Source organism: Prunus avium, chromosome 8, assembly GCF_965620075.1.
Source record: "Prunus avium chromosome 8, drPruAviu1.hap1.1, whole genome shotgun sequence".
Lineage (NCBI taxonomy): Eukaryota > Viridiplantae > Streptophyta > Magnoliopsida > Rosales > Rosaceae > Prunus > Prunus avium.
In genome coordinates this window covers 32342007-32363248 of record NC_142291.1, presented here as the reverse complement: position 1 = coordinate 32363248, position 21242 = coordinate 32342007, and the positions used below count along the sequence as shown (strand labels likewise).

At 35.6% G+C, this 21242-nt stretch overlaps 4 protein-coding genes across 7 annotated transcripts; all 4 read left to right on the top strand.

Annotated features, from left to right (window-relative positions):
- Positions 1-1049: 1049 nt before the first annotated feature.
- On the top strand, positions 1050-4631 carry LOC110763703 (serine carboxypeptidase-like 13). The gene is made up of 14 exons (XM_088246284.1): positions 1050-1296; positions 1411-1559; positions 2142-2218; positions 2314-2439; positions 2565-2667; positions 2791-2828; positions 2930-3031; positions 3113-3199; positions 3297-3458; positions 3609-3680; positions 3769-3893; positions 4056-4169; positions 4308-4362; positions 4454-4631. The coding sequence occupies exons 1-14, from the start codon at positions 1148-1150 to the stop codon at positions 4535-4537; spliced, it is 1443 nt and encodes a 480-aa protein (XP_088102410.1). The 5' UTR covers positions 1050-1147; the 3' UTR covers positions 4538-4631.
- A 1178-nt stretch (positions 4632-5809) lies between these two features.
- Positions 5810-9797, top strand: LOC148292560 (serine carboxypeptidase-like 13). The gene is made up of 14 exons (XM_088245866.1): positions 5810-5958; positions 6068-6216; positions 6567-6643; positions 7350-7475; positions 7658-7760; positions 7935-7972; positions 8081-8182; positions 8296-8382; positions 8480-8641; positions 8871-8942; positions 9027-9151; positions 9357-9470; positions 9575-9629; positions 9714-9797. Exons 1-14 carry the CDS (start codon positions 5810-5812, stop codon positions 9795-9797), a joined length of 1443 nt encoding a protein of 480 aa, XP_088101992.1.
- A 439-nt stretch (positions 9798-10236) lies between these two features.
- Positions 10237-14325, top strand: LOC110763697 (serine carboxypeptidase-like 2). Of its 4 annotated transcripts, none has more exons than XM_088246286.1 (14): positions 10237-10816; positions 10925-11073; positions 11549-11625; positions 11727-11852; positions 12028-12130; positions 12313-12350; positions 12472-12573; positions 12765-12851; positions 12949-13107; positions 13249-13320; positions 13416-13540; positions 13754-13867; positions 13977-14031; positions 14125-14325. In XM_088246286.1, exons 1-14 carry the CDS (start codon positions 10692-10694, stop codon positions 14206-14208), a joined length of 1416 nt encoding a protein of 471 aa, XP_088102412.1. In that variant the 5' UTR covers positions 10237-10691; the 3' UTR covers positions 14209-14325. The 4 variants fall into 4 exon arrangements, with proteins under 4 accessions (XP_088102412.1, XP_088102413.1, XP_088102411.1 ...); XM_088246287.1 differs by having other exon boundaries at positions 13410-13540; positions 13754-13859; XM_088246285.1 differs by having other exon boundaries at positions 10242-10816; positions 13410-13540.
- A 1187-nt stretch (positions 14326-15512) lies between these two features.
- Positions 15513-19517, top strand: LOC110763701 (serine carboxypeptidase-like 12). The gene is made up of 13 exons (XM_088245865.1): positions 15513-15759; positions 15906-16051; positions 16348-16424; positions 16498-16620; positions 16729-16831; positions 16917-16954; positions 17371-17466; positions 17775-17861; positions 17950-18096; positions 18499-18570; positions 18679-18803; positions 18920-19025; positions 19434-19517. The coding sequence occupies exons 1-13, from the start codon at positions 15578-15580 to the stop codon at positions 19515-19517; spliced, it is 1386 nt and encodes a 461-aa protein (XP_088101991.1). The 5' UTR covers positions 15513-15577.
- The last annotated feature ends 1725 nt before the right edge of the window (positions 19518-21242 follow it).

Here is a 21242-nt window from a genome sequence, read left to right as displayed (position 1 = left end):
CATAAACCATCATGCCATCATCTAGCTAACTAGAGTGCTAAAGAGAAAAGAGATTCTCACCAACTTGCCTACCCTATATGCCTGCCTAAGTGGAATCCCAGATTCTTCTATCAAATCTACTTCAATAGCTTGTGAATCAAATATTCTTCTATGAGACGGTAACATATGAGTGCATTCTTGTCTTACAAGAGGATGATTGTGGTTTTCCATAAAATGGCTAACCCAAGACTTACCATTATATTTATTCAACTTAATGCTCATTTTAGCATTACAACCCATCCTTGTTTCTGCCCGAGAACTTTTAGTTAAATAATCCCGCTTATCTTTCGGTCAAAAACCCTCCTTGCAACAAACAAATACTCTTGAAATTATTCGACCAGTATTCTTATTCTTGTTATGTGAATCTCTTCTAATACTGAATCCTGCTCTTTGCCAAAACTCATTATAAAACTCATATGCAGCTTGTTCTGAAAGAAATTCCATATCACATATGGGCTTATATCTAAATTATCTTCACAGATTGTAGCCATTGAATCTTTCATTCTCAATCTATAAAACAAATATAATAATGTTAATCTATCACACAATGATAACAGTCAAATCTATGATACAATGTTAATCTATGATATACCAAAACATTAATTGAAATCCAATTCAAAGCGCCACACACAAAAAACCAATTAGCTAGTCTCAATGAGAAAGAGGGAAATTTTGAATTGTTGCAGACATAGGAACTAAAAAAGAAAAGGAAAAAAAAAAAGAAGAAGCAAAGCATGCCGCAAAGATCAATAAATGAGAGCATATGTAAGAGTATGTATCAGGGATAAAAGAAAACGAACAGCATGCCAAATCATCCTGCTTACTTTATGGGACAAAATCCAGATGAAAAATACAATTCCCAAAATATAAAAACATATTCAAATTTATTTTATGACAGGAAAACATATTATTACTAGGCTAAACAAACAAAAATTGGATAATTGAATGAAGAGGGTCTCCTTGCTGATGATCAAGAGGATTCACCTAATGTTTCTTCAGACTATCCAGTCACGTCATGGCTGAAGAAAAAAGACACATTCAATTATAGCACGCTTCCTAAATTCACACTAGAGCCATAAAGCCATCCTCTATATATATGTGATGAAATATGCCTAGCAGCAAGTATATCATCATCACCATGTTGCCACAAGCATTTCTTCTGATTACCCTTTTGAACATTAATGTTGCATCAACGTCCAATATCATCAAAACCCTACCCGGCTTTCGTGGTGACCTCCCCTTCAAGCTTGAAACTGGGTTGGTATCGTTGTTCTTATAACTTTTTTTGTTTTTTTTTACTCTGTTAATTACTTTGCATTAATACAAAAGATGACAATGAATTATATAATTTATGTGTTGAATTATATAAAGGTACGTGGGAGTGGGCGGCATGGATGATGTGCAGCTGTTTTATTACTTCTTTGAGTCTGAAGGGAGCCCAGAGTATGATCCTCTTGTGCTTTGGCTCACTGGAGGTCCTGGTTGCTCTGCCTTCTCTGGCCTTGTATATGAAAATTTAGGTAACTTATTATATTTTTCAGATGATAGTATTCTATATTAAAATTTTATGACGTTGGTATCAGACCATCAGAAAATCTTTTTAAAAGATAGGGAAGACTTTCAACACAAAAAAATAAAAATAAAAAGGTGTGCTCTGTTTTCTCTGTTTTTTGTTCTTTTTTTTGGTTAGTCTGGGCGCCAAAGCACACAAGTAAACCTACAGAGCAACTAACCCAGCCCAAGAGCCTCAGAACAGGGAAGAGGACCCATCAAAAGCCGTACACCCCAAGTTATAAGCAAGCGCAAAGTTGATGAGTGTTTAGCTTTTCTAAGTATATTCTGTGTATTTTTTACTGGGGTTAGTTTCCATCACGGTCTTAAATATCGGTGGTTCAAAAACATGAAAATATGATTGAAGAGATTTAAGTACTTAAGCAACAATAATTATATTGAAATATTTAAATTAATTATTTTACAATATTATATAGTGGTCAAACTTTTTAGTTGTATCTTGCCAAAATTTTGCCTGATAAAACACGTATGTATTTTATTAGTTCTTTTCCCATTCCATTTAAGACTATTTAATACATACTTTGTTGTAGGTCCACTATCCTTTGACTATGCACATTCCATTGGCAACAAACCAAAATTAAAATTGAATCCATATTCATGGACAAAGGTAGGTGTTTGTGTTTATGTCTTTGTACGTATGTGATTTTTAGCAACTATTCAGGTTCTTATAACATTGAGAAGAACAATATCCCAAACTTTCAGGTTGCCAACATAATATTTTTAGACGCACCGGTGGGCACAGGATTCTCATATGTAAAAAATTGGGAAGGATATAGCAATCTCAATGACACCTTGTCAGCTGCACAGACATATGAATTTCTTAGAAAGGTGAGAGGTTTAATTCTAGTGATTAAGAATTCCTTCGAAAATCAACATGATTGGCTGTTGGAATATAAAACACTTTTCTTCCATATCTAGCTAGCAACATTGTTGTTTTCACTGTTGTGGTGCAGTGGCTTATGGATCATCCCAAGTTCTACAATAATCCACTTTATATTGCTGGAGATTCTTATTCAGGCATAATTGTTCCTATGCTCGTTCAGGAAATATCAGATGGTAAGTTGGCAACCCTCTTAAATTTGACCTTTGATTCAATCTCAATATATATCAGATGGACAAATAAGGCCAAAATTTAGTTTCATGAGGTATTGATTTTAATTTATTTTTATATTTATGCAGGTAATCAAGATGAACTTGTGCCACCAATGAATCTCAAAGTACATTTTCTGCCATTATAATTTGAATGATTTCTCATCATATGCCTGTAGGCCCTAACAGTAGGGCAGACAATAATGTTCCATATATATTTTGGCTGCAGGGATATGTGCTTGGAAATCCAGTGACAGATGAAAAAAGAGATAATAATTACAAAGTGTTATTTGCTTACCTAAAAGCACTTATATCAGATGAGCTATACCAGGTGACTACGCACTTGCATACTCACTTCATTTCTTGCTAAAAGACTTTCTTAAATCTGGTTGTGATTTTTATATTTTGCAAGTCAATGAAAAAAAACTGCAAGGGAGAGTATATCAATGTGGATCTAAACAACACGTTATGTGTGGAGGATCTTGAACTTTACAACGAGGTGAGTGAAAATAAAGCAAAATCTTTTGTTTCTGCAACCACTTGTCACTTTTAAGTAATGTAGGATAAAAATACTGACTTCACAATTGGATCGGCAGTGTATCGAAGACATACACAGTGGACAGATATTGGAACCTTCATGTACTTTAGGAGCATCGCCAAAATCAGCAGGGTCAAAGTGGAACGTAAACTATTTTAGCGATAAGGACTCCATAAATCTCCTCCTTTCTTTTCCTCAACTTCCTAGGCCATGGTGTCGGGTAAGTCTCTCTGCGCGCGCACGCATGCACACACACAATGCATAGGACATAGCAGTAACTTATCTGTAGGTTGTGGGTTACTCATTAGTGTTTGTTGTACTAAAATGTAAACTTTGAGTCAACATATATATCTGCCTTATTTTAATGCAGAGTTACAATTATCTCTTCTCTTATATTTGGGCAAATGACAAAACTGTCCAAGATGCTCTTCATATTCAGGAGGTAATTAATTAGTTCCTTCCAAATATATTCTTCAAGTTTTCATGAAATATCACAGTACTTTAATTTTACTGTCTTAAATGACAATCAGGGAAGCATTAAGGAATGGGAGAGATGCAATAAGACCTTACAAGATTCATATATATCTGATGTTTCCTCCAGTCTTGTCTATCATGAGAATCTCATAAAAAAAGGCTATAGAGTTCTGATTTACAGGTACTGTATATGCGTATAATTCTCTCCAGTTTTCTTTGGATAAAGACACCTATTTATTATAAATGATTGAACCTATGTATGTAAGTGCTAATCTTGCTGCATCACAATCTAATTATTCTCAAATTATCATTTCTTCTGAACACAACGCTTGTCGATTAACAGCGGTGATCATGACATGGTAATTCCATATGTGGCTACTATGGCTTGGATAGAATCTCTGAACTTGACTGTTGACAGTCGTTGGAAGCCGTGGTTCGTCGACGGGCAGGTTGCAGGGTTGATATCTATCTCAGCTTTTTTCTCACTTTTTATTTTCTTCATGTCCTTAATCTTTCTTCTGTTTAAGTTGATTTTAGTCTCAAAATCAGATTACAACTATCTCATAGTTATGCCTTCTTCTTTTTCCCCCTTTAGATACAGAGTGCAGTACTCAGATAAAAAGTACCAGTTGACATATACAACTATAAAGGCAAGAAGCCAAGACCCATCATGAACTTTAATTATTCCAACACTGCAATTTGCTTGAGCAAAAGTTAAGACTAAATTTTCTGATTTTTCAGGGAGCGGGTCACACAGCTCCAGAGTACAAGCCTGAAGAATGTCATGCTATGATTAGTCGGTGGCTCGCATACTACCCTCTGTAGTCAGAATTTCTATTGCTGTATCCCAAAATTAATAAGTCAATTCTTCCAAGAATGACATGAAATCATAAATCAAATATCAGTTTTATTTAATTTATCTTCATTGTTAATGTGTTAGGTAGTAAATAAACCAAAAACCATGCAAAAAATCATCATCTGAATGATGATCCTTTGTGAATCTTATACCCATTGAACAACAATCAAAGAGAGGTGCAGAGAAGACTAAGTTGACTAATTGGTGGCTGACCATTAGTTTTATCCAAAAAATGGTTCAATTTCCGCATATCAATACAAAACAGAAAACTTGTGGTCCTAAAAAACCTCGGATTTTCTGCCTCTACGGTAGGTTGGTTTTAAAGAAATCGTCAAACTTGCAATCCCCTGTTTCTTTTCCCTTATCTTCTTAGCCTGCATCTTCTTTTTCTTCGAAATCAACCACGTCATACTGGTTGAGCTGAGAGCAGGCACTATACCTCTCTGTGGCAAACTATTTTTCATACCAGCAAGCATAAGGACAAAAATGTATATATGCTTCTTCCTGCCAAAAAAATATGTAATGAATGTGTATGTGGCTTTTCATGTGGTTAATCCTATCAACCAAAAAAACATGTAGTTTGTCGTATTTCAAGTTGGGGAAATTTTATCGACCCAAAAAAATAGAAGTTAGGAAATTTCATGTGCACTCTCACAATGGGGAGAAATTCTTTGATTCGGCCATCTAACCATGTTAGACATCTGCCCATTGAGAAAGATTTTCATGAAACGAAGATAACACTATTTTGCTATTTCCTGCCAATAACGCTATAACATGCGTGATAATACTTCCACGTGGTATAGCATTATTGACCGGAAATTGCAAGTTTTTCTCCCGCCCATCCCACAACTAAGCTAAAACCTTGTATTGGGGTCCCACCTTATCCACGGGAAGAATTTCTCCAAACAATTGATCAACACACCCACTTGTTTTCACATGCACCAAGCTAAGACAATCAATCTCCTTCAAAAGCCAAAAGAAAAATACAATTCCCAAAGTATAAAACATATTCAATTTTTTTTTTTATGATAGGAAAACATATTCATATTATTACTAGGCTAAACAAATAAAAAAGGATAATTGAATGAAGAGGGTCTCCTTTCGAGGATTCACTTAATGTTCTCAGACTATCCAGTCACGTCATGGCTGAAGAAAAAAGACATATTCAATTATAGCACGCTTCCTAAATTCACAGTAGAGCCATAAGCCATCCTCTGTAGACTATATATATGTGATGAAATATGCCTAGCAGCAAGTATATCATCGTCACCATGTTGCCACAAGCACTTCTTCTGGTGACCCTTTTGAACATTAATGTTGCATCAACGTCCAATATCATCAAAACCCTACCCGGCTTTCGCGGTGACCTCCCCTTCAAGCTTGAAACTGGGTTGGTATCTTTGTTCTTATAACTATTTTTTTTCTACTTCGTTAATTACTTTGCATTAATGCAAAAGATGGCAATGAATTATATAATTTATGGGTTCAATTATATAAAGGTACGTGGGAGTGGGCGGCATGGATGATGTGCAGCTGTTTTATTACTTCTTTGAGTCTGAAGGGAGTCCAGAGTATGATCCTCTTGTGCTTTGGCTCACTGGAGGTCCTGGTTGCTCTGCCTTCTCTGGCCTTGCATATGAAAATTTAGGTACGTACCTTATTATATTTTTCAGACTCTGCATCTTTCAGATGATATTATTATATTCTGAAATTTTATGAAATTTTATAATCAGAAAATCTTTTTAAAAGAAAGGGAAAGGCTCAGTTTTCTCTGTTTTTTTTGTTCTTTTTTTGGTTAGGCTGGGAGCCAAAGCACACAAGTAAACCTACAGAGCAACTTACCTAGACCAAGAGCCTCAAAACCCATCAAAAGCCATACAAAGTTGATTAGTGTTTAGGTTTTCTAAGTATATTCTGTGTAATTTTCACTAATACACAGAATATAATTGTAACTCTGCACATTAAAGTTGCAACTATTTAACACATACTTTGTTGTAGGTCCACTATCCTTTGACAATGCACATTCCATTGGCAACAAACCAAAATTAAAATTGAATCCATATTCATGGACAAAGGTAGGTGTTTGTGTTTATGCCTTTGTATGTGATATTTAACAACTATTCAGGTTCTTATTGATGTAGACACGTGAAGCCTTGCTCTGATACCATGAATGAAGTTGAGGTTCCACCCCAAAACCAATTGGCAATGGGGGGAGTAGCCCAACTCCTTATAAACCCAGGCTAGGTCCCTTAACATTTCAATGTGGGACAAATACTCTCAACACGCCCCCGCACGTGTGGCGAACTTTCAAGCCTAACACGTGGACAACACATATTGGGTGACGTGGGAGCACGTGTGGCCGTTGGGCCCAACACATGAAGCCTTGCTCTGATACCATGAAGGAAGTTGAGGTTCCACCCCAAAACCAATTGGCAATGGGAGGAGTAGCCCAACTCCTTATAAACCCAGGCTAGGTCCCTTAACATTTCAATGTGGGACAAATACTCTCAACACGCCCCCGCACGTGTGGCGAACTTTCAAGCCTAACACGTGGACAACACATATTGGGTGACGTGGGAGCAGGTGTGGCCGTTGGGCCCAACACGTGAAGCCTTGCTCTGATACCATGAAGGAAGTTGAGGTTCCACCCCAAAACCAATTGGCTATGGGGGGAGTAGCCCAACTCCTTATAAACCCAGGCTAGGTCCCTTAACATTTCAATGTGGGACAAATACTCTCAACACTTATAACAATGAGAAGAACAATATCCAAAACTTTCAGGTTGCCAACATAATATTTTTAGATGCACCGGTGGGCACAGGATTCTCCTATGCAAAAAATTGGGAAGGATATAGCAATCTCAATGACACATTGTCAGCTGCACAAACATATGAATTTCTTAGAAAGGTGAGACGATGCCCTTGCCTACGAGGTTTCTGCATAAGATCTAGTTCATGTGATCATCTTTCAAATGATTAAGAATGGCTTTTTTTTTATAATAAAAAATTGACATGATGGTTGTTGGAAATGAACATTATTTTATTGCATCTAGTTTAGCTACATCTTTGTTTTCACTATTGTGGGTGCAGTGGCTTATGGATCATCCCAAGTTCTACAATAATCCACTTTATATTGCTGGAGATTCTTATTCAGGCATAATTGTTCCGATGGTCGTTCAGGAAATATCGGATGGTAAGTTGGTAACCCTCTTAAGTTTTACCTTTTGTCAGTTTCAGCTACCAAGAATTGATTCAGTCTCACATGAAAATAATATTGAACATTTCATTCATCACCTCTTCATGCTCAATATAAGGCAAAAACAGTTTCATGAGGTATTGATTTTAATTTATTTTTATATTTATGTAGGTAATCAAGATGAACATGTGCCACCGATGAATCTCAAAGTACATTTTCTGCCATTATAATTTGAATGATTTCTATTGTGTTGTAGTTCATAACTTCCTCATCATCTGAATGTGGGCCTTAAAAAGTTAAAAGTATATTGGCTGCAGGGATATGTGCTTGGAAATCCAGTGACAGATGAAAAAAAAGATTATAATTACAAAGTGTTATTTGCTTACCTAAAAGCACTTATATCAGATGAACTATACCAGGTGAAATACGCGCTGGTTTTTTTTTATGTACCCAGTGCTCTTGCAAAGTCACTTCATTTCTTGCTAAAAGACTGTCTTTCCTAAATGTGGTTGTGATTTTTACATTTTGCAAGTCAATGAAAAAAAACTGCAAGGGAGACTATATCAATGTGGATCTAAACAACACGTTATGTGTGGAGGATCTTGAACTTTACAATGAGGTGAGTGGAAATGAAATAAATTCTTTGGTTTCTGTAATTACTTGTCACTTTTAAGTAATGTAGGATAAACATACTGACTTCACAATTGGATCGGCAGTGTATCGAAGGCATACACAGTGCACATATATTGGAACCTTCATGTACTATAATAGAGTCACCAAAATCAGCACGGTCAAAGTGGAACGGAAACTATTTCAGCGATGAGGACTCTGTAAATCTCCTCCTTTCTTTTCCTCAACTTCCTAAGCCATGGTGTCGGGTAAGTCTCTCTGCTGTGTGCGCACTCGCACACATACACAAACACAATGCCCACTACATAGCAGTCACTTATCTGTAGGTTGTGGCTTGCTCATTTTTGTTCGCACACATACACAAACACAATGCCCACTACATAGCAGTCACTTATCTGTAGGTTGTGGCTTGCTCATTTTTGTTTGTTATACTAAATGTAAACTTTGAGTCAGCATATCTTCCTTGTTTTAATGCAGAGTTACAATTATCTCTACTCTTCCATTTGGGAAAATGACAAAACTGTCCAAGATGCTCTTCATATTCAGGAGGTAATTAATTAGGTCATTCTAAATATATTCTTCAGGTTTTCTTGACAAAACCCTTTAATTTTGCTGATCTTAAATGACAATCAGGGAAGCATTACGGAATGGGAGAGATGCAATAAGACCTTACAAGAATTATATATATCTGATGTTTCCTCTAGTCTTGTCTATCATGCGAACCTAATAAAACAAGGCTATAGAGTTTTGGTTTACAGGTACTAGATATATGCATGCTGATAACTCTTTCCAATTTTCTTTTGTTTTAGTCAAAGCAGAAAGTCCATTTGGAGTTCTAATTGGAGGGAAAATTCAAGTACATGAATTCAAACATAGGCTTAGCTTTCTGTTAATAGAATCTCACACAATCTATTCATTCTCACATTACCATTTCTTCTGAACACAAAGCTTGTGTATTCACAGTGGTGATCATGACATGGATATTCCATATGTGGCTACTATGGCTTGGATAGAATCTCTGAACTTGACTGTTGACAGTCCTTGGAAGCCTTGGTTTGTCGACGGACAGGTTGCAGGGTTTGTATCTATCTCATCTTCTTTCTTACTTTGTGTTGAGCTCAGTCAGAAAATCAGATTACAATTATCTCATAGTTATGCCTTTTTTCTTTTTTGGCCTTTAGATACAGAGTGCAGTACACATACAAAAAGTACCAGTTGACATATGCTACTATAAAGGCAAGAAGCTTAAGAATGAACTTAAATATTTTCCATACTAGAATTTGCTTCAGCAAAAGCTGACTAAATTTTTTGATTTTTCAGGGAGCGGGTCACACAGCTCCCGAGTACAAACCTGAAGAATGTCATGCTATGATTAGTCGTTGGTTCGCATACTACCCTCTGTAGTCAAAATTTATGTTGGTGTATCCCAAATTAATAAGTCAATTGGTTCACTTCACAGCAAAGTTCATTAGTTGATGCTGGATTGGTAAAGCCTTTCCTCTGTGTCTGTTTGAGTCAATTCTTCAAAGAATGGCATGAAATCATAAATCAAATATCAGTTTTATGTACTATAAACACACCATTATTTAATATATATTCATTGTTAATGTGTTATGTAGTAAAAAAACCAAATATCATGCAAACAATCTTCATCTGGATGATCCTTTGTGAAGTCTTTGAACATATTAATCCAAGAGAGGAGCAGAGAAGAGTAAGTAGGTTGACTAACGGGTGGCTGACCATTAGTTGGACTTGGATCCAAAAATATTGTGGCTGACAAAACCTGGATTTTCTGCCTCCACGGTATGTTGGTTTAAAGAATCTTGAAACTTGCGATCCCCTGTTTCTTTTCCCTTATCTTCTTGGCCTGCATTTTCTTTTTCTTCCAATCAACCACGTCATACTGGTTGAGCTGAGAGCAGGCACCATACCTCGTTCTGATTAAGTCCTCTGCTGAACCAAAATCACAACTTCTTCTTCTGTGTTTTTTTTTTCCTGTTGAAATTTAGAATATCTAACAACCACAAGTTGAAAATCACACTTTCTTTGACTCTCATTTTAAACAAATCTTGCATACACAAGTTGAAAAATTTGAAAGGGACAAGTCACAAAAGCCAGAAGAAAAATACAATTCCCAAAATATCAAAATATATTCAATTTTTTTTTGGCTGATGATCATGAGGATTCACCTACTGTTCAATTATCCAGTCACTTCATGGCTCAAGAAAAAAACGAAATTCATTATATTATATATATATATCATTAGATAAGCGTAGCTGCAAGTACATCATCACCACCATGTTGCTACAAGCACTTCTTCTGGTGACCCTTTTGAACATCAATGTTGCATCATCATCATCATCCAATATCATCAAAACCCTACCCGGCTTTCGCGGTGACCTCCCCTTTAAGCTTGAAACTGGGTTAGTATTTTTGTTCTTATAACTATTATTTTCTACTCTGTTAAGTACTTTACATTAATACAAAAGATGACCATGAATTATATATTTTAAGGGTTTAATTATATAAAGGTACGTGGGAGTGGGCAGCATGGATGATGTGCAGCTGTTTTATTACTTCTTGGAGTCTGAAGGGAGTCCAGAGTATGATCCTCTTGTGCTTTGGCTCACTGGAGGTCCTGGTTGTTCTGCCTTCTCTGGCCTTGTATATGAAAATTTAGGTACCTGATTATATTTTCCACTCTCTGCATCTTCTAGAGGATATTATTCTATTTTGAATTTTTATGACTTTGGTGACAGACCACCAGAAAATCCCAACATAAATGAAAAATAAAAAGAAATTAAAGGTTTGTCAAGTTGATGAGACTTGCAGTGTGAAGAAAGATAAAAAGTGTGTGCTCTGTTTTCTCTGTTTTTTTTTTTTTTTTGCTTCTTCTTTTTTGGGTAATCTGGGTTCAAAGCAGAAACTACAGAGCAACTAGCCTGGCCCAAGAGCCTCAAAACAGAGGAAGGTCCCCATCAAAAGCAGTACATCCAAATTAAAAATCAACCCAAATATTATTGTATATTGTGTGTATTTCACTATTATAATTCTATAGTTTTTAATCCGCATTAGTTGTAATCTGGCACAAATATTGTGTTCAAACTTTTAATTATTAGAATTAGCCTCACTATTTAATCCGTACTTTGTTGTAGGTCCATTATCCTTTGACTCTGCACATTCCATTGGCAACAAGCCAAAATTAAAGTTGAATTCATATTCATGGACAAAGGTGGGAGGCTTCAATTGCCTTATAGGTGTATGTGTTTAAGTAGAAACCTTCAAGTTATTGAGGTTCTTATGACATTGAGAAGAACGATTGAAAAATTTCAGGTTGCCAACATAATATTTTTAGATGCACCTGTGGGCACTGGATTCTCATATACAAAAAATTGGGAAGGATATACCAATCTGAATGACACAATATCAGCTGCACAAGCATATGAATTTCTTAGAAAGGTGAGAGGATGCACTTGCCTATGAGGTTTCGGCATAAGATCTAGTTCATGTGATCATCTTTCAAGTGATTAAGAATGGCTTTTTTTCAAAAATTGACATGATTGGTTGTTGGAAATGAACATTATTTTCCTGCATCTAGTTTAGCTACATCTTTGTTTTCACTGTTGTGGTGCAGTGGCTTATGGATCATCCCAAGTTCTACAATAATCCACTTTATATTGCCGGAGATTCTTATTCAGGCATAATTGTTCCTATGGTCGTTCAGGAAATATCAGATGGTAAGTTGGTAACCCTCTTAAATTTGACCTTTTCTCAGCTTCAGCTACCAAGAATTGAGAGAAGTGTCAATCGTGCAACCTTTAATTCAGCCTCACATGCAAATAGTTAGTTTCTTAGTTGTGTGGATCATGAGGTATTGATTTGAGGTTCTTTTTAAATTTTTTTATTTACTTTGATGTAGGTAATCAAGATGAACATGCGCCACCAATGAATCTCAAAGTACATTTTCTGCCATTACAATTTGAATGATTTCTATTTTGATGGTTAATTAATTGAAGATCATATGCCTGTGGGCCTTAAAAGTAGGCAGACAATAATGTTCCATATTTATTGGCTGCAGGGATATGTGCTTGGCAATCCAATGACAGATTCTGAAAAGGATGAGAATTCTAGAGTTCTATTTGCTTACCTGAAAGCACTTATATCAGAGGAACTATACCAGGTGAAATACACACTAATTTTGTCGCTTCTTGTCGGTTTCATGTTGAGATTAGATTCTGGCTCTTCAAATCATTCTTAACTATTCTGACTAAATCTTTACCTCAAGTTATATAGTGCTCTTGCATAGTCACTTTATTTCTTCCTAAAAGACTGTCTTTCTTAAATGTGGTTGTGATTTGTATATTTTGCAAGTCAATGAAAAGAAACTGCAAGGGAGACTATATCAATGTGGATCTAAACAACACGTTATGTGTGGATGATCTTGAACTGTACAACGAGGTGAGTGGAAAGAAAACAAATTCTTTGGTTTCTACAACTACTTGTCACTTTTAAGTAATGTACTATCAAAATACTGACTTCATATTTTGATTGGCAGTGTATCGAAGACGTAAATGATGTACATATATTGGAACCTGTATGTACCGTCCATTCGCCAAAACCAGCGCAGTCAAAGGGGTATGCAAATGATCGCACTAATAAGGACTCTGTAAATCTCCTCCTTTCTTTTCCTCAACTTCGTAGGCCATGGTGTCGGGTAAGTCTCTCTGCACACGCTGGCGCACACACACACATACTGTATAGCAGTAACTTATCTGTAGGTTGTAAGCTTACTCATTTGTGTTTGTTGTACTAAATGTTAACTCTGAATCAACATATCTGCCTTGTGTTAATGCAGGCTTACACATATCTCCTCTCTTATATATGGGCAAATGACAAAACTGTCCAAGAAGCTCTTCATATTCAGGAGGTAATTAATTAGTTCCTTCCAAAGATACTCTTCAGGTTTTCATGACATATCACAGTATTTTAATTTTGCTCATCTTTTTTTTTTTAAAGAATCAGGGAAGCATTAAGGAATGGGAGAGATGCAATAAGACCTTACAAGAATTCTATATATCTGATGTTTCCTCCAGTCTTGTCTATCACGAGAACCTCATAAAACAAGGCTATAGAGTTTTGGTTTACAGGTACTATATATATTGTAGAATACGCATGCTGATAACTCTTTCCAATTTTCTTTTGTTTTATTTGTCACAAGTCCATGTGGAGTTCTAATTGGAGGGAAAATTCAAGTACATGAATTCAAACATAGGCTTAGCCCTCTGTTAATAGAATCTCACACAATCTATTCATTCTCACATTACCATTTCTTCTGAACACAAAGCTTGTCTATTTAACAGTGGTGATCATGACATGGATGTTCCATATGTGGGTACTATGGGTTGGATAGAATCTCTGAACTTGACTGTTGACAGTCGTTGGAAGCCTTGGTTCGTCGATGGACAGGTTGCGGGGTTTGTATCTATCTCATCTTCTTTCTTACTTTGTATCAAGTTTAGTCAGAAAATCAGATTACAATTATCTCATAGTTATGCCTTTTTTCGTCTATTTTTTGGCCTTTAGATACAGAGTGCAGTACACATACAAAAAGTACCAGTTGACATATGCAACTATAAAGGCAAGAAGCTTAAGAACCATTATGAACTTAAATATATATTTTCCATACTAGAATTTTCTTGAACAAAAGCTGACTAAATTTTCTGATTTTCAGGGAGCGGGTCACACAGCTCCCGAGTACAAACCTGAAGAATGTTTTGCTATGATTAGTAGGTGGTTGGCATACTACCCTCTGTAGTCAGTAATTCAAATTACCAATCTACTGATAGATAATAAGTTGTTATGCTGAGTTATTCTTTTCCCAAAGCAAAGGTCATTAATTGATGCTGGATTGGTAAACCCTTTCCTCTGTTTCTATTCGTGTGCCATTAGTTTTCTTCAGCTCAAGGGTGAGAGTTCTTCACATGGCATAAAAACCACTCGAAAACGGAACGAAGTTATTAGGTTTTGATTGACTATTACGTGAGTAGAACCCCAAAATGATATGTCATGCTACCACGAATAGTAACAAGTAACCAGTTTTTGGCACGACAAACTCGTTTTTGCATTTAGGTGAGCAATTAGAAACAACGATTGAGCAAAAGGTAGCCGAGGAAACAAATTTCCTTCCTTCTTATTTTATTATGTCTTTATAGTGTTGAAAATATAGAATTCCACATCGGAAATTATAATAAGGTTTGCATAAGAATATAAAGGACCTTAAACTAAAACCAAGGTGAGCAGTATTGAAACAGAGTAATAAGCCTATAGTCTAAGAAAGTAATTGAAATCAAAGAGAACAATAGAGAAACAAAGATAACTTTGATAAAATGAACCGTCAGGTTCGAATCAAGACATGAGTCTTTTTTTGCATTTTTGTTGTTTATTTTTGCAAATTAATTAAGGAGGAAAGAGATTGAAAGCAAACCCCTTTTCTTAGCTAACTTATTTTAGTGCATTTGCAGACGTAGGTAAGTTGGCGAAAGCACATCTCTTCATACGTTAGAGTAATTTAGAATATCACTTTTTAAAAAATAATAATAATTTTGATGATGATGATAAAACCTTTACATGAAGGGTTCATATGAAAAACAAGTAAGGTTACAGCCAAGGAGAACAAAGTCGTTCATTTGTGATGTAATTGGCACCATCCTTGCTGACCATTCTAACTCATGTGCATTCTGCTTCTTAAACTATCATTAACGGTAAATGATACGTTGACCCCTAAAGAGGAAAATCCAAAGATAAAGTAGGAGAGATGAGGGAACTAATCATTAATTTATATCCTTTTGAGAGGAGAGTCTCCTTGTACACTGAGTTTACCTAATGTTCTATCAAACCACACATATACAGTCATATGATATGTACTATTAAATTTGATGAAGAAACCACTAATTTCATACTACATTTATGAAAGAAAAACCACTAATTTCAATTTAGTGCTTTTGTAGGCAATTGTTTACTCAATAGGCCAAAAAAATATATACAACTAAACTTTTTGGCCCCCTCAAATATAAAATTCTAGCTCCGCCCTGCTTTTGAGAGGAGGGTCTCCTTGTACACTGAGTTTACCTAACGTTCTATCAAACCACACATATAGAGTCATATGATATGTAATATTAAATTTGATGAAGAAACCAAATTTTTTTCGTCAATATTCATGTCTTCAACATCTCAAAAGCATCATCACCATCATGTTGCCGCTAGCACTTGTTCTGGTCTTCCTGAACTGTCACATTGTTGCATCCGCATCCATCATCAACACCCTACCGGGCTTTTCTGGCAACCTCCCCTTTAAACTTGAAACTAGGTTAGAAATGAGTTGAAGTCAGCCAGCATTGAAGAGTGTTTCTCGTATTATACATATACATATATTAGTTGTTGTTCTCCCAATATGAGTTACTAATACGTATGAAGTATGAGAGTGAAAATGATGGTTTTAATGACAAATTAAAGGTACGTGGGGGTGGGCGATTTGGATGATGTGCAGCTGTTCTATTACTTCATTGAGTCGGAGAGGAGTCCCAAGGAAGACCCTCTACTGCTTTGGCTCACCAGAGGTCCCGGTTGCTCTGCCTTCTCCGGCCTTGTATACGAAATAGGTAATTGTTATCTCACCTTTTAATTAATCATGTCTTTGTACTTCCATTACAACACCGACAATATAATATATACTGTTGACGTTGAGAGTAATATTGTCTTGCTGAACATAACATGCAAGTTAAACAAAAAGAGATTACTCTCGTAAGTAAGCGGGAAATCCCGCTTAGAACTAATTTGAAACCATTAATTGGATGTTGACTGGAAGGTAGCTGTAGATCAGAGTCAGGCATTATTGACTGGAAGGACTTTTTATGGCTTTAAATTGTTTATATATTGCCCTGAATTTTTTTGGTAGGTCCAGTAATGTTCAACTACGCAAATTCTAGTGGGAACGAACCAACATTTGTGTTGAATCCATACTCATGGACAAAGGTAAACCTAGCTACTACTTAATCTGTACTTCATTTGTCAAGAACTTTACCCAAATGCATTGGAAAATGTTCAGGTTGCCAACATAATATTTTTGGATCAACCTGTTGGTACTGGATTCTCCTATGCAAAAAGTTGGCAAGGATACGAGACCGGTGATATATCATCCGCATCTCATACCTATGAATTTCTAAGGAAGGTGAAAATTGCTTAAAGTAATTTTAAAAGGATTTAAAATTATATATTAAATCTCATTAATTAATTAATTAATGATAATTTTGTTGGGATATATATAATGGTGCTGCAGTGGCTTAAAGATCACTCTCAATTTCTGAAAAATCCACTGTACATTACTGGTGATTCATATTCAGGAATAACTGTTCCCATCATTGTTCAAGAAGTGTCCAACGGTAACTTTTTGTTGGGGATGAAGACTTCTTCAGCTATTGCATTAAATTATGAGCAACTCTTTTTTCTAAATCTAATTTGTTGTAGGCAATGAAGTCGGGCATGAACCACCATTGAATCTCAAAGTAAGAATTTCAATTTTTTTTTTTTTTGTCTATTTTTATTTTATTTTATTTTATTTTATAACTTGAGATACTTGTCTATCATTTTCGTCCTCCTTTTTTGCTTTTGCCTATTTTTTGGGCTCTTTGTCTGTCTGTCTGGTGCCCTTGTTTGCTTATCTTGTGCCCTTTTTTGGTCTTTTGGGCTGTTATAGTTGTTCTCTGCTCATTTCGTTTGGCCTGTAATCCTAATGGTCCATTAACCATCTTTGAATTTACAAGCAGTCTTTATACAAGCGATATTAGGGAAGGGGGAACCGAATTTAAGACTTCGGGTGTAAGGATAAATGTTTTTAACCATTTAAGTTACAAGTCAATCTTTAATTCTTTACCATTTTTCTAATGTGTGATTGGAATTAATATTTCTTGACTTAACTCAGGGCTACGTGCTAGGCAATCCATTTACAGAACCAGTGTATAACTCAAGAATTAAATTTGCTCACCGTATGGCACTTATATCCGATGCACTCTATGAGGTATAAATGTTCTCTAGTGGCTGGTTATATATGCTTTTTTTTTTTTTTTAATCATTTGATTTTTCTAACTCTTGAAAGAATTAATAGCTAGAGTTGAATTTTTGTCGCGAATGCGTGAAAGAAAGTGTTAAGTTATAAGTCTTTATATACGTGTGCTAATCCAATTAACAACCCAATGATGTTATAATTGTATCTGAATTTTAAAATTAATGACTAGAACAAATTGTAATTTTCGTACAAACGATGTAGCAAAAAAAGATAAATTAATGCTTAATTTGAGAGCTAATCTCTTCGTATTATATATATAGTCAACTAGAACAAATTGCAAGGGCGAGTATGCTCAAGTAGATCCAAGCAATGCACCTTGTGTGGAAAACCTCCAAGAAGTCACTGAGGTGAGAATTACTATAATGTCCTTGGTTTACATTTATTATATTTTAAAGTGTGATACTAAATATCGATTTACCACTCACAAATTTGCAGTGCATCCAAAAGATAAATCTTGCACAAATATTGGAGCCAAAGTGTAGCACTCTATCTCCAAAACCAAAAAGATTCAAATGGGATCAAAACTTTGCTGAAGAGGACTTGTTAGATGTGTTGTATTATTCTACGAAATCATGGTGTCGTGTAAATTTCTGGCTCACTTACTCTCGCACAATATATACTCTTATAAATTTTGGTTAAATAACAAATTTTAAATGGTTTGACTTGTTTTTCACTTTGATTTTGGAAATATTAGTCCAATAATTTAATTTAGTTAGCAATCAAGTCCAAATCCCTAAATACTTACAATTTGTGGTGATTGCCTATTGCCAAGAAACAAAGTTTACGATTTGGACTTGTTTAAAAACCAAACAAGATTACAAAAGTAAAATCGCAAAAATTCAATGATATACATCGATCCAAAGTGGAAAATGAGTAAAATTACAGAGACTAAAAATGTACCTTAGTCATATAAATTTATACATGTGTGCATGGCTGAACTATGTTCCATGCTAATACCTTACTACCCTCTATACTTGTTTGCAGAATTATAACTATGTCTTCTCCTTCATTTGGGCTAATGATAAAACTGTCCAAAATGCTCTAAACATTCGAGAGGTGTGTTATAATTTTGAGAATGGCAATGTTCTAAATACAAAAATCATAATTTTTTTTTTATTTTTAAAATTTCACTTAAAGTGCTCTTTTTACACTTACAAACTGCAGGGAACAATAAAGGATTGGGAAAGAGGCAATCAGAGCTTATCTAGCAGTTATGCACATGATGTGAGTACAAGTTTTGGCTATCATCGAAACCTCACTAAGAAGAACCTTAGAGCACTGGTTTACAGGTACACTAATATCCTCCACAAACGTTTGAGCAAATAGATAAATGAAAATTTCTTCTGTCTTGAAATATCAAAGTTAATTTGCAGCTTTTTTTTTCTTTTTTCTTCTTTCCTTACAGTGGTGATCATGACATGGTTGTTCCATATGTGGGCACTGAAGAATGGATAAAATCTCTAAAATTGAGTGTTGATTACCAATGGAGACCATGGTTTGATAATGACCAAGTTCTACTTGCCACTATTTTTCATTTTTTATTTATATATGCAATTAGGGGTAAAGGATTTTCTCATATGTACATACAATGTCAAGGTGTCATAGGAATTCTAATCTGAGACCACTAGTCTGCAAGTCAATTCCACTGGACTAGACCCTGTTGACTGCCACTATCAATTTTAGTTAGCTGCATATATTGTTTCACTATTTTCATAATGTCACAAAAATTTCTAATTTAATTAATTATTTTTTTTTTTCAATAGGTACACCAACGCATATACAAGGAAAACGTACAGTTTGACATTCGTGACTGTAAAGGCAAGAGCTGGAAATCCTGTTTTAATTCTTCTCAACTATGTTTCTTAAAAAAACAAATATACAAAAAAACTTAAATAATGGATTTTGTTTGACGTATGCAGGGAGCTGGCCACACAGCTCCAGAATACAAGCCTGTGGAATGTCTTGCAATAATTGATAGGTGGCTCGCATATTACTATGTTTAATTAGCTCATTCAAGCAACTCCAACACACACATATATATATTTGTATTGAAAATTTGTCCATTTGGGTGATCTCTTGTATTAAAGAAATCCATAGTCGATTTCACCACGAAGTTAAGATATTTTAGTTTACGCATTGCAACATTTTTGTGCCCCGATTCTTGGATGTTGCAGCTGGTAGTGTTTCGGTGAAAAAATTTCAAAGAATATTGTCGATTGGATGTAGCTGTTGCGTGTCAATGTTACGTTTGTGTAACACATGTTCCTTCTTTGGATGAGAAATATGCAACACATGTTCTAGATGTATAATATCTTTAGTAGGACAGCAGAACATGAGGTTCAATCCTACCGTATGTACAAATTAAATGGAAAGTTCTGGTAGCTTCTGATGATATTGATCATGAAGTTTCTGAAAGCTTTCCTCTAGGACTCCATTAAAGAGCTCAATCAAGCTTGGAAATCACAGAAGGTAGAAAAGAGTTCGAGAGAGATATTTGATATTGAAGGAATGGTTTTCATTATCTTCCAAAGTAACAGTATCAGCTTATATATACATGTAGATCATTTCAACTTTAATTAACACTAACCAGCAGATTAACTTAACAAACTGCCAACTAACTAGTAATTGTAACTAACACGCCAGCTCACAGCTCACAATATACAACTAACAGCACATGGGCATAAGAGCTTTAATAAGGTGGTCTGAGGTGTAGGCTAACATCCCCCCACAAGCTAATGCTAGGAGAACTCAAAATTAGGTTGTCACGAAGATAAGAGAATTGAGAAGTGTGTAAGCCCTTAGTAAAGATATCCGCAAGTTGATTGCTGCTTGGAATATGAGATACCACCATATCACCACAAGTGACACGTTCACGAATAAAGTGAAAGTCAATTTCAATATGCTTCCTGCGTGCATGAAAGATAAGGTTACAAGCAAGGGCAAGAGCTGAAATGTTATCACACCAAAGAATAGGGGGTCGATCAAGAAACAAGTGAAGATCACAGAGAAGTTGTCGAAGCCAGGACATCTCAGCCGCAGTAATCGCAAGAGCCTGATATTCTGCTTCTGTAGAAGAATGAGACACAGTGCTTTGTTTCTTGGCACACCAAGAGATGGGATTATTGCCCAAAAAAACAACATAACCAGTCGTGGAACACCGATCATTCACATCACCGGCCCAGTCAGCGTCAGAATAAGCAAGATGAACATCACCAGAAGTGAAATGAATCCCATGAGTAAGGGTACCAGCAAGAAAACGTAGAACACGCTTCACAGCAGCAAAATGGAGCTCAGTCGGAGTGTGCATAAACTAACAGAGAGTGTTTACCGCAAAAGCAATATCAGGTCTGCTGAAAGTTAGATATTGAAGGAATGGTTTTCATTATCTTCCAAAGTAACAGTATCAGCTTATATATACACGTAGATCAGTTCAGCTTTAATTAACACTAACCAGCATATTAACTTAACAAACTGCTAACTAACTAATAATTGTAACTAACATGCCAGCTCACAGCTCACAATATACAACTAACAGCACATGGGCATAAGAGCTTTAATCGGACCCCATACCATACGTACACTCTGCTTCATAATTCGAACAACACACCAAACTTTCTCCCGATTTATATTCGCTAGAATACATATTCAATCTCCTTCTATTGACACCTTGTGAAGTTCACTATAAATTGTATATCAATGATTCGTCAAACTCTTGAACAATCGCTTTT

Coding starts and splice junctions, on each gene's coding strand:
- LOC110763697 (XM_088246285.1), top strand. CDS start 10,692: ATGTTGCTACAAGCACTTCTTCTGGTGACCCTTTTGAACATCAATGTT. Junction 13,321..13,409: donor AAGCTCTTCATATTCAGGAG/GTAATTAATTAG, acceptor TTTTTTTTAAAG/AATCAGGGAAGCATTAAGGA. Junction 13,868..13,976: donor GTCGATGGACAGGTTGCGGG/GTTTGTATCTAT, acceptor TTTGGCCTTTAG/ATACAGAGTGCAGTACACAT.
- LOC110763701 (XM_088245865.1), top strand. CDS start 15,578: ATGAAGAAACCAAATTTTTTTCGTCAATATTCATGTCTTCAACATCTC. Junction 16,425..16,497: donor ATCCATACTCATGGACAAAG/GTAAACCTAGCT, acceptor GAAAATGTTCAG/GTTGCCAACATAATATTTTT. Junction 17,862..17,949: donor ACCTCCAAGAAGTCACTGAG/GTGAGAATTACT, acceptor ACAAATTTGCAG/TGCATCCAAAAGATAAATCT.
- LOC110763703 (XM_088246284.1), top strand. CDS start 1,148: ATGCCTAGCAGCAAGTATATCATCATCACCATGTTGCCACAAGCATTT. Junction 1,560..2,141: donor CCTTGTATATGAAAATTTAG/GTAACTTATTAT, acceptor ACTTTGTTGTAG/GTCCACTATCCTTTGACTAT. Junction 2,668..2,790: donor CGTTCAGGAAATATCAGATG/GTAAGTTGGCAA, acceptor ATATTTATGCAG/GTAATCAAGATGAACTTGTG.
- LOC148292560 (XM_088245866.1), top strand. CDS start 5,810: ATGCCTAGCAGCAAGTATATCATCGTCACCATGTTGCCACAAGCACTT. Junction 6,217..6,566: donor CCTTGCATATGAAAATTTAG/GTACGTACCTTA, acceptor ACTTTGTTGTAG/GTCCACTATCCTTTGACAAT. Junction 7,761..7,934: donor CGTTCAGGAAATATCGGATG/GTAAGTTGGTAA, acceptor ATATTTATGTAG/GTAATCAAGATGAACATGTG.